The sequence below is a fragment of the Nothobranchius furzeri genome, chromosome 10, assembly GCF_043380555.1.
Source record: "Nothobranchius furzeri strain GRZ-AD chromosome 10, NfurGRZ-RIMD1, whole genome shotgun sequence".
Lineage (NCBI taxonomy): Eukaryota > Metazoa > Chordata > Actinopteri > Cyprinodontiformes > Nothobranchiidae > Nothobranchius > Nothobranchius furzeri.
The window spans coordinates 62,412,945-62,424,608 of NC_091750.1; the positions used below are offsets into that span (position 1 = coordinate 62,412,945).

An 11,664-nucleotide genomic window follows, 5' to 3' on the forward strand; every position below is an offset into this window, starting at 1 on the left:
GCCACCGGAGGCGATGAAGGGCGTGAGCCGGTCTCAGGAGGAGGCGGAAGGATCTCGTGAGCCTCCAAATAGTCCACAACGAACTTCCGTAGAGCGTCTTTCGGGAGCGATTTCGGGACAACCAGATCGAAGTGGGCAGCTACTTCCAGCAGGTCGGCTTTTCTGCAACGCTCCAGCAGCCGGCGCGAGGGAGCCTCCACAAAAGCCCGCAAGTCAAAGGTTGCCATGGTGACGTCCGCTCCACCTCCAAGAGAGGAAACAAGGTTAGTCCAGAAACACAAAAAGATGGTAAACCGGGAATAGATGTACAATATGACAAAAATAATCCCGGACGAGCCCCCACTCTTTTACGACCCCCAGCTCGTCTAGGAGATGATGGTTTGAGGGCGTAAAGAAAAATGTGTGTAAAACCAGACCAAACCAAGATTTACTCTCTTAGAGGAGTTTATTAACTAAAAACGCTGCTTTATGCAGGCAAAGGAACAATGAATACAAAACCGAAAGGATGTCCACACTGGGGAATTAATGATAATACAAAACACAAGGACCATCCAGGACTGGCCAAAGAACAATAATATTAATAAACACAAAACGCCGGGACTAAACCGGGAAACTAAGGGAATGAGTTAAACACAAAAAACTCCACCAGAAGGGTGAGCTGAACTCTTTAACGAGTAATAATAAACACAAAAAGCTCCACCAAAAGGGTGAGCTGAACTCTTTAACGAGAATTTTAAAGAAGACGAAAAGCGAGCTCTGAACTAGGAAGAATAACCAAACCACACAGGTTGCACAACGAGACTAAATAAGTCAGCTCTAGGAGGGAAAAGAGGAACACCAGCTTTAACACTCAGGCCTCTGCTAAGCTTCCCTCCTCGAATGACAGAGGGAGCTGGCTTTTAAAGGAAGCTCCCTGATTAGATAATGTGCGACACCTGGCTCAGCTGGAGCCAGGAGATCAGGAGGAGCACCGAGGCCATCTTGTGGCCACAAAACAGACAGCGTCTGTAACATCCTGATTTAGGCTGACATCAGATTTTAACCATAGGCCCTATCAAATAAAAATGTTTTAAGCCTATTCTTAAATGTAGACAAAGTGTCTGCCTCACGGACTAAGGCTGGGAGCTGGTTCCACAGGAGAGAAGCCTGATAACTAAAAGATCTGCCTCCCATCCTAATTTTAGATATTCTGGGAACCATCAGTAAACCTGCAGTCTGAGAGCGAAGTGCTCGGTTAGGAACCTATGGAACAATCAGATCACTGATGTATGATGGAGCTTGATTATTAAGAGCTTTGTATGTGAGAAGGAGGATCTTAAAATCTATTCTGAATTTAACAGGTAGCCAATGTAGGGAAGCCAAGACAGGAGAGATATGATCTCTCTTTTTAATTCTCATCAGAACTCTAGCTGCAGCATTTTGGACAAGCTGAAGACTTTTAACTACATTCTGTGGACTTCCTGAGAGTAATGAATTACAGTAATCCAGTCTTGATGTAATAAATGCATGAACTAGTTTTTCAGCATCACTCATGGAAAGTATGCTTCTAATCTTAGCAATATTCCGATGGTGGAACAAGGAAATCCTACAAACTTGTGAAACCTGGGATTTGAATGACATATCCTGGTCAAAGATAACACAAAGGTTCCTTACTTTGTTCTCGGAGATTAATGTAAAGCCATTCAAGTCAGGTGATTGGCTAAGCAATTTCCTTTTCTGAATTTCTGGTCCAAAGATGAGAACTTCCGTCTTGTCTCTATTTATAAGCAAGAAGTTTAGAGTCATCCAACTTTTTATGTCCTCAAGACAAGCCTGTAATCTAACTAACCGATTAGGTTCATCAGGGTTAATGGATAAATATAGCTGAGTATCGTCAGCATAACAGTGGAAGTTTATCCCATGCTGTCTAATGATTTTACCAATTGGGAGCATATATATAGTAAAAAGAATTGGTCCAAGCACTGAACCCTGTGGTACTCCGCAAGTAACCCTGGAGTATGAAGAAGATTTGTCATGTACATTTACAAAATGAAATCTGTCAGACAGGTAGGATTTAAACCAGCCTAACGCTGCTCCTTTGATCCCTACAACATGTTCAAGTCTTTCTAAAAGAACATTGTGATCAACTGTGTCAAAGGCAGCACTGAGATCTAACAAGACTAGAACAGACACAAGATTCTTATCTGAGGCCATAAGAATATCATTTGTAACTCTCACTAACGCAGTTTCAGTGCTGTGATACTCTCTAAAACCAGACTGAAATTCCTCAAACAGAGCATTAGAGTTTAAATGCTCACATACTTGGATGGCCACTATTTTCTCCAGGACTTTGGATAAAAATAGAAGGTTAGATATTGGTCTATAATTCATTGGGTCATCTGGATCCAGAGAAGGCTTCTTAAGTGAAGGTTTGATTACAGCAACCTTAAAATCCTGTGGTACATACCCATTTACTAAGGATAGATTGATTATATTTAGAATGGGGGCAGTAACCAAAGGAAATGCTTCCTTAAATAATTTGGTTGGGATTGGATCCAAAATGCAAGTTGAAGGTTTAGATGAAGCTGATATTTTTGATAACTCTGAAAGCTCAACTGGATCAAAACGGTTCAAGCACAGATGAGGTTCTAAAGTCACCTCTGATGCTGCCTCACTTACTGAGGAAGAAGAAATCGCATTAGGGAGGATGCTAATGATTTTGTTTCTAATAGAATTAATTTTACTTGTGAAAAATCCCATGAAGTCATTGCTGCTGAGGGCTAAGGGAATAGATGGCTCAGAGCTATGATTCTGTGTAAGTTTAGCAACTGTACTGAAAAGAAATTCAGGATTATGCTTATTCTCCTCAATTAATGCTGAGAAATAAGCAGTTCTAGTTTGTCGAAGCTTATTTTTATAAAGCACAAGACTATTTTTCCAGGATAGGTAGGCCTCCTCATGGTGCGTAGAGCGCCATGTTCTCTCCAATGTCCTAGAGTTTTGTTTTAAGGCTCGTAAATGAGAATTAAACCAGGGAGTCAACTTCCTGTCCCTAATTACCTTCTTTTTTAAAGGGGCAACATCATCTAATGCCACACATAAAGAGGAATTAACATGATGAACTAAGGCATCAATTTGTGAGGGGTTAGAACTGAGAATATTGCCCTCTGCTACGTTCCTCTGAGATGCTGAGGACAGTAAAGATGGAACAGTTGATTTAAAAGATGCAACTGCGTTGTCAAATAGAGACCGACTATAGTGAAATTTACTTTCATGTCTTGAAAACTCAGTTATAAAAAACTCAAAGGTTATCAGAAAGTGGTCCGAGAGGACTGGATTATGTGGGAAGATCGTTATTTCCTCACACTCTATGCCATAAGTCAGCACAAGGTCCAATGTATGATGGCAGGAGTGGGTGGAGCTATGTGTTCTTTGAGTAAAACCAATTGAGTCTAAGATATTACTAAAGGCTACATTGAGGCTATCATTTTCAATGTCCATATGAATATTAAAATCCCCCACTACAATGACCTTATCAGTATTTAGCACCAAATCTGATAAAAAATCAGAGATCTGATCCAAAAACTCAGAATAAGTCAGAAACCTTTTCATCAGACACCACCTCTCTAACGTGCGGGGTCCCACAAGGTTCAGTTCTTGGGCCTCTACTATTCACATTCTATATTCTTCCTCTAGCTGGCATCATTCAGTCTTTCCCTGACATCTCCTACCACATCGACGCTGACGATAATCAGCTCTATATGTCCTTCATGCCACACCAGTTGGACAGGCTGGCCACCCTTGTACTCTGCCTGACCCGGATCAATAACTGGCTGTCCAGCAACTTTCTTGTTCTCAACACCAACAAGACAGGGACCCTGATCTCAGCACCCCTGGAACTTCAGCCCAAAATCTAGCAGGAGATTGCCTCCTTGTGCCCAACAGCCAAGTCCAACATTAGAAACCTGGGAGTTATATTTTATCCAGTTTTAAGTTTAGACTCACACGTCAAAACCATCTCCCGCTCTTGTTTCTTTCACCTGAGAAACATTTCAAAAGTTCGTAAAATGGTTTCAACTGCAGATCTGGAAATAATCATCCATGCCTTTGTGTCATCATGCTTAGACTATTGTAACGCTCTTTTTACTGGTCTCAGCAAAACCTGCCTCTCATGCCTTCAAGCCATCCAAAATGCAGCAGCCAATCTCCTAACAAAATCCAGCAGACAAACTCACATCCCTTCAGTTTTACAGCCCCTCCACTGGCTCCCGGTAGAATTTAGAATTCAATTTAAAGTATTGGTGCTGACCTATAGAGCTCTTAACAACCAGGCTCCAAGCTATCTATCTGACATTTTATCCCCACACACCACTTCACGGAACCTTCGATCCACATCTCAAAACCTCCTGGCTGTTCCTTGAACCAGACTAAAAACCAAAGGGGACAGGGCCTTTCAGACTACTGCCCCCAGACTTTGGAACAGTCTGCCTTCAAAACTCCATCTCTCCAAAACTGTAGAGGTCTTCAAAAAACATTTTAAAACTCACCTTTCATCCAGGCGTTCCCCCGCTAAATAATCTGAAAGATGGCTTTGTCTTTGTTCATACCCTGACTTTGTTTTTACTCCTGATTTTGTTTACTATTTTGTCACTGCTATTGTTTTTTTATTATCTGTTATTATTGGTTTGAGGTATTTGCCCTGATTTTACTCATGTTATACAGCGCTTTGTGATTCATATCTGCAAAAGGCACTTTATAAATAAACTTTTACTTACTTACTTACTTACTCTGGAGCCTCAGTCTAGAAAGATGTGACTACTTCTTCAGCTTGATGACATTCCTCAATGCCATTGTCTAACAGCAGGTTTGAGGGTTGCTGCTACAACAGGCACCAGTCATCCTGCACCCACAGCTCCAGTCAAACCTCTCAACAATTGAAGCATGGAACATGGCCCACTGTGAGTCAACACCACACCTCCCCCAGACGCTGTGCTGGAGGCCACAGATTAGATGAGACAACAAAAAATTCATTCATCGAGCTGCGATCTGCATTATCCTGGTACCAGGTGCACATATAGATGTGCCCTCCTCCAGTCCACTCTCATGAGGGGTTTCACAGGGATCAGTTTTAGGCCCTATCCTGATTTTGTTCTTTTTGCTCCGACTTGGTCAGTCTTTAGAAAACATAATATTCCATTCCACTTTTATGCTTCATCCCTCTTCAAAGGAAAGACTCACACTATGTCCTGCCACTTCTTAATTGTCTTGATGACATTAGGACACGGATGTCCCTCAACCAATTAAAATTCAATGTTTCCTATATTTATTTCATGATGTCCAAATGTTGATATTTTATTCATTGTTACTGTAATACACTTTGCCCCTACTCTGATTGTTTAAAGTGTTTTTGAACAACAGCTGGACTGGATTGTAGTAAATAAATGCAAAATGAAGGTTTAGTTGAAATATTAGTTATTAAAATACACTTAAACCTTTTAGAAATAAGGCAAAATAGGTACCCTGGTTCACTTTTATGAAATAGTGAGCATTTATATATGTTTTACATTAACAGAAGACAAACGGGTCGAGGCTTTTGTGTTGACCCTTAATGAAATTGATTAAAATACAAGCAGTTGATGAATCTGTAAAATGTGAATTCTTTTTATTAGCAACCTGCAAGAAGACACAAATAATGATAACAAATAATATAGTTTTTTAATTTACAAATAACATTGATCCTTGTCAGGGATGTCCAAATTTTAAAGACGAGGACCAAAACTCCTCACGGGCCACAAAAATAAAAAATTTTTAAGAATGCAAACATTGATTTATATATTTCATTTGTTCTGCTCAAATAAGGCATAAAATAGATATGTTACTAAAAATTTGAACATAAAATATTAAAATATATGAATTTATATCAACACCCTCCTGGAGAGACTTGATTCCACAATTCTAAAAATGCTAGTGAGGGCCACGCAAAATCACTCCGAAGGCCACAAATGGCCCCTGGCCTGCACTTTGGACACACCTTATCTAGGTACATTAAGCACAATAAATGATGCTTGGAAACATTTATTTCATCCTAATTATAAACATTTTAGGTGGCATTTTAAAACATTTAAAGCACATGCAAACCTTTTGTCCTATGGAGATGTTCTTTTGGCCTTGTTTCAATGAGACAGTTTATTCAAATAGTTACAATAAACCATTTATTTACTACAAAAATACATTAGGTGGTTGCTTTATAAAATCAAAATTATTAAATGAAATGCTCCTTCATGATCTTGGTAAACTAAGTTTACTTATCTTGACAGGATTGGTAAAAGATCAGGGGGCATAGAGATTCTACAATTTAAATAAAGATGAGTTGTTGCAGATTTTGAAGCTCATTGGCACCAAAACTAATTTATATAACAATTTATTAGGGATGGACAATATATCGGCATTAATATCGGTATCGGCCGATGTTAATAATTTTTTAACATATCAGTATCGGTTCGATAAATAAAACCGGGCCGATATTAACAAGCGATATTTTTTCTATCTTGTTTCCATTTGTTTGCCTGTTTCAGAGGGTGAGGGGGGTGATGTGTAATTGTTTAGTCATGGGAACAGTGAATGTAATCATCTGAGAAACGTAAATGTGTGTGGTGTGTGTACATAATAATGTAAATTAGGCTTTAATAATTTTCATTTTATACAAAATTGCTGATTTTAAAATCATTAATGTCAGTATATCGATATCAGCAAATATCGGTTATTGGCGATAACAATGATCTTAATATCGGAGATTGGTATTGACCCAAAAATGTCATATTGGTGCATCACTACAATTTATTACATTAAATCTTATGAGTGTAATTTACGGACAACAGTTTGTCCTGGATTGGGCCTAATGGCCTTCTGTCTCTGGATCCAGCGCCTGACTATTTCCTTGATCTCCTTTGTTCTCAGACAGTAGACAAACGGGTTTATCAGTGGAGGGAAGAGACTATAGAAAAGAGTCATAGCTATTCGGTTGTCAGGGGTCATTTTCAAGTTAGGGAAGTACGGTGCAGCGTAGACAAAGAAACGAGGAACATAGTAGATAGCGATGATGAAACCTTGAGTGGCGCAGGTAGAAAAGGTCTTCTTTCTGCCCTGTGGAGAACAGCACATTAGGGTTAAAGGTTTATTAAAATTCAATTAAAATGATCAAACTTTGATGAACATGGGACATAAATGCTATTATATAAATCACAAAGCTTCCTGTATTGACAATTAATGTCCACACCAAAAAATTAATTGAATGAAGTAAATTATGTAAAAGTCACTTTCGGCTAAATGCATGCTTAAACAATATCTTGGGACTAAAATGTCCTCTACTATGTCATTAACCCTCCAGCCACATTTATGTAGAAAATGATTTAGGAACTTTATTATCAAGCATAAAATGAGATAAAACCCACCTGCCCATTGACCATGCGTGAAACTGAAATGACAATGAAGATGTAAGAGAAGACAATGAAGCCTAAAGGAACATAAAGAACAACCATAGCTGCACTAAAGATAGTGTTGTACAGATCTCTTGTTTCCCCACATGCTAGACTGACTAAAGACCTGCTGTCACAGAAAGCATTGATGATTTGATTGGACCCACAGAATGGCATTTGAGCGAGGCTGATGGAGGTGATCCCAGGGAAGATGTGAGCCACAGCCCAGCATAAGACAGTCAGTACCGTCATGGTCTGGATTGTCATCATCATGGGGTATCTGCATAGAGAAGAGTGGGAGGGGAAAAAGGGACAGAGCGGTGTGATTTCTGTCCTTCTAGATAGAAAATTCTTACAGCTGATGTTTTCCAATCTGAGAGGAAAACAGATTGCCAGGTATCGGTCCATAGCCATAGTCAGCAAAATCAGGGAGTTCAAGCTGCCAAAATAATGGATCATGTGTCTTTGGAAGTGACACGTGTAAAAACCAATACTCCCATCATTCCACCAGTAGCGAGCGATGAGCTTTGGTAAAGCTACAGTAGAGAAGCCTGAATGGAACAAGGTCACACATTAATTTAAAAAAAACAAACAAAAGTTTAATCGTGTTTTATATAAAAAGACGCATATTTGACCTATGTCGGAGAGAGCCAGGCTGACCATGATGATATACATGGGCTTCTGCAGGTTGTGCTCCAAAGTGAACATCACCACCAAAATCATGTTTCCCACCACTGTGGTCACGTATAAGATGAAGAAGAACGATGCCACCACCTGGAAATACTCCAGCTGGAGGCTTGGAAAGCCCACAATGAAGAACTCTGATACATGGGTGTAGTTTTCATCCACTCCAGCCATTCTGCAGACAGAGTGAGGAGGTTCATCCATTAGCAGAGACTCAATGTGACAAACAGGAAGCGAGTAGAGCTTACCTCATCCGATGGCCTTGACCGTGTGAACTTATTCACAAGGAGACTCACATTTAAATTCTTGCAGAGGTTTGTTGATTCAGCCTTGTCTCTGAAGAGATAGATTAATTAGCTCACTCAGATATGAGAATCTTGAATAAACTTTCTAGCAGCACCAAAGATACATTAGATATGACTTGCAAACTTTTTTGTTTGAGTAGAATATCTATTTATTCTAAGGTTTCCTCATTGTGCCATAATGGGGTTCTACTGAAACACCAAGGAACATAAGATGTATTTAGATTAATGTCAACACAAGTTTGACAATTCAATCCATTCTGTGTTGTATTGAGATTGTGGGAAACACTTTTGAACAAGCTTTCAAAATCCAGCCGTATGTCAATCCGTCAATGTTCTTTGACTCACAGTAACAAAACTGTGACATTTAAATGTCTAAAACATTACCAGAGTTTTCCATCCAGCCTGTGGTTGACTGTGAGAAGTTTCCAAAATGTCTTGAATTATTCACATTCATATTGACATTCACAGTTGCAAAGCCATGTGTTGTTGGAATTTCTGTTAAAAAGTTATTTTTGTCAAAGTAATAAAAAAAAGGGTCATTACATGTACAGTACTGTGCAAAAGGTTTAGGCAGGTATGAAAAATGCTGTAAGGAAAGGATGCTTTAAAAATTTGAAATATTAATCATTCATTTTCATCAGTCAACAAAAACAACAGAGAAGTCTTAATCACATCAACATTTGGTGAGACCACTGTTTGCTTTCAAAACAGCATCAATTCTTCTACGTACACTTGTACACAGTTTTTGATGCAACATTAACATCTAGGAGACCTAATCACAAATCTTCTGTGGATGTAGACTTCTGTCACTTCATTTAATCCTGCATACTCAATACTGTTGAGATCAGGGCTGTTTGAAGGCCATACCATCACTTCCAGGACTTATTGTTCTTGCTGAAGATAGTTCTTAATGACTTAGGCTGAATGTTAGAATTTTGTAAATTGATAAAAAAAAAAAGTCAATCATTATTTATATTTCTGAAAGCAATGGTTGTTTACAACATGGTTTCACACCTGCCTAAAATTTAGCACAGTATTGTATGTTAATCAATGAAAGAGATAAAATCTTCAAACAAGTTCTGACCTCCATTGCCTTAAAGTATCTTTTTGGAGTTTTCACAAATTATGCACGCTTTTCAGAAATCTTTAAAAGTGAATGTCTTATCATATACTTTGATATAATGTAAGCAATACGTCTTTTCTTTTTTTCTGCTAAGCATGCTCCCTGCCCCGCAGAGCTCTGTGCAATAGAAACTGAGCACCGACCAGAACTAACCAATAGTGTAAAGCTTGGTTTATGCTTAACGGGTCCGCGAGGTTCGCACGGCTCCGCGCGGCAAAGTTGTGTCATTTTAGCAACCACGCCCCTCCACCGCGCCTCCGCACGGCCCAAACTTTCTGCACCACACACCTAGGAAGTTTTTTAACCACGTTGATGCTCGGACGTGGAAAAACATAGCAGACTGGCAAGAACTAGTATGGCAGAGGTTCGTAAATACAGACATTTGTATGATTCAGCTCTCAAAGATCACCGTGATCAACATGTTGTTAATAATTCTTGGAGAGAAATAGCTCGCACTGTCGGAAAAGACGAGGACGCTGCTAAAAAATGCTGGAATGCCATGTTGTAAACAACAGTAATTTTTACTTCTACTATGGTGTAGTGTTGGATGCATGCCTAGAGCTCCATGCTGCCACGTTCAGTTTGGGATAATATTGGTTCACCGCAGAGACAAGCCGCATGAACCATAAACGCTGAAATTTGTGAAGCGCTTTCCATCCGAGAGCCGCATCACCAAGCGGAAAGTAAATGCGTCAAGCATAAACCAAGCTTTAGACTACTGCTTAGATGCTTTAAATAAAAAAAATAAAACAGATCAAGAGACTATTTGTATGATATGCTTGTCAGCCACTAGAGGGTGCCATCGGATAAGAGAAATACTCCAGAAAGAAGCTTTAAGAGTATACTGTGTCATTTTAAAGTATGTAGGTCAAAAGCCCTAGGACAAGTTTGTTCAAACACACTGTGTCAAATTGACTAAATGGCATCACTGGACCAAAGTGTACATCTTTCTGATGGGTTTAGACTATTGTTGCCAGAGGCTTTTGTAGATATGTTGACACTACATAAATGTACCAAATTTTATGATCCTCAGTCAAAGCATGGCTTGGGGTGGACTGTTTTATTGATTCTAGTTGGTGCTATTTCAACAAGTTGGCCACGCCCACTGATTATTTGCATAATTGTCTGTAAGGGGTTGGATTAATATCACCTATATTGATTTTTGTGCAGATCAAATGAGAATTGTGGCAGTTAGATGCAAACTTGTGCCCACTTTGTGACATTTGCTGTTTATTTTTTATTTTTTTGCTAAACAAACAAAAAATAAAAGCTATGTTGCGTTTTGTATAAAAGACACATACATGGGCTTCTGCAGGTTGTGCTTCAAAGCAAACATCAACACCAAAATCATGTTTCCCACCACTGTGTCATGACTCCCATCCTTCACCCTCACCTGCCTCTTCATTTAGCCTTCATGCTGCACACCTGGTCCCCTCATCTAGCTCCTTACAAGCCCTGTTTCCCTGGCAACCACAATCAGCTTCATCCACTTCACCTGCTCCTGACTCCTCAGCTCATCACACACACCTGCTTCCCCTACTACAAAAGAACCAGCCATCCAGCCATTCACTGCCAGATTATTGAAAGCGCACACCAGTAAATTCTCCAGCACTCCTAACCTCTGCCTGAATCATTGATCCTGACCTTGTTCCTGTATCTCTACCTGCCCATGTGCCTGCTCCCTGCCTGGATTGTTTCTCTGCTTCTGACCCCCTGGATTCTCGACCTTCTGACCATTCTCTGGATTCTGCCTCCTGCCTGCCCCTTTTAGCATTCACGGATCTCTCTGGTTTTGACCCATGCTTCCTCCTGACCTTGCCTCAGCCTCGCCCACCTCTGGTAACTTCACTCCTAATAAAGACTTTTATATTACTCACTGTGTTTGGCATCATCACGGGTCTTCCGACGCGGAAAAACATAGTGGACTGGCAAGAACTAGTATGGCAGAGGTTCATAAATACAGACATTTGTATGATTCAGCTCTCAAAGATCACCGTGATCAACATGTAGTTAATAATTTGTTTGTGACACACTGTGAAGAAGAACCATGTCTCCTGGAAATACTCCAGCTGGAGACTTGGAAAGCCCACAATGAAGA

General features: G+C 39.8%; 1 protein-coding gene across 1 annotated transcript; it reads right to left on the bottom strand.

The window, feature by feature from the left end:
- Nucleotides 1-3,980: 3,980 nt before the first annotated feature.
- On the bottom strand, nucleotides 3,981-10,971 carry LOC107373072 (olfactory receptor 1E16-like). Its single transcript, XM_070555238.1, has 7 exons — nucleotides 10,868-10,971; nucleotides 8,387-8,413; nucleotides 8,090-8,313; nucleotides 7,831-8,005; nucleotides 7,431-7,737; nucleotides 6,853-7,122; nucleotides 3,981-4,019 (listed from the first exon to the last, which is right to left on the bottom strand). The coding sequence occupies exons 1-7, from the start codon at nucleotides 10,969-10,971 to the stop codon at nucleotides 3,981-3,983; spliced, it is 1,146 nt and encodes a 381-aa protein (XP_070411339.1).
- Between the last annotated feature and the right edge of the window lie 693 nt (nucleotides 10,972-11,664).

Coding starts and splice junctions, on each gene's coding strand:
- LOC107373072 (XM_070555238.1), bottom strand. CDS start 10,971: ATGAAGAGGCAGGTGAGGGTGAAGGATGGGAGTCATGACACAGTGGTG. Junction 8,314..8,386: donor GGTCAAGGCCATCGGATGAG/GTAAGCTCTACT, acceptor CTCTGTCTGCAG/AATGGCTGGAGTGGATGAAA. Junction 8,006..8,089: donor CCTGGCTCTCTCCGACATAG/GTCAAATATGCG, acceptor TGTTCCATTCAG/GCTTCTCTACTGTAGCTTTA.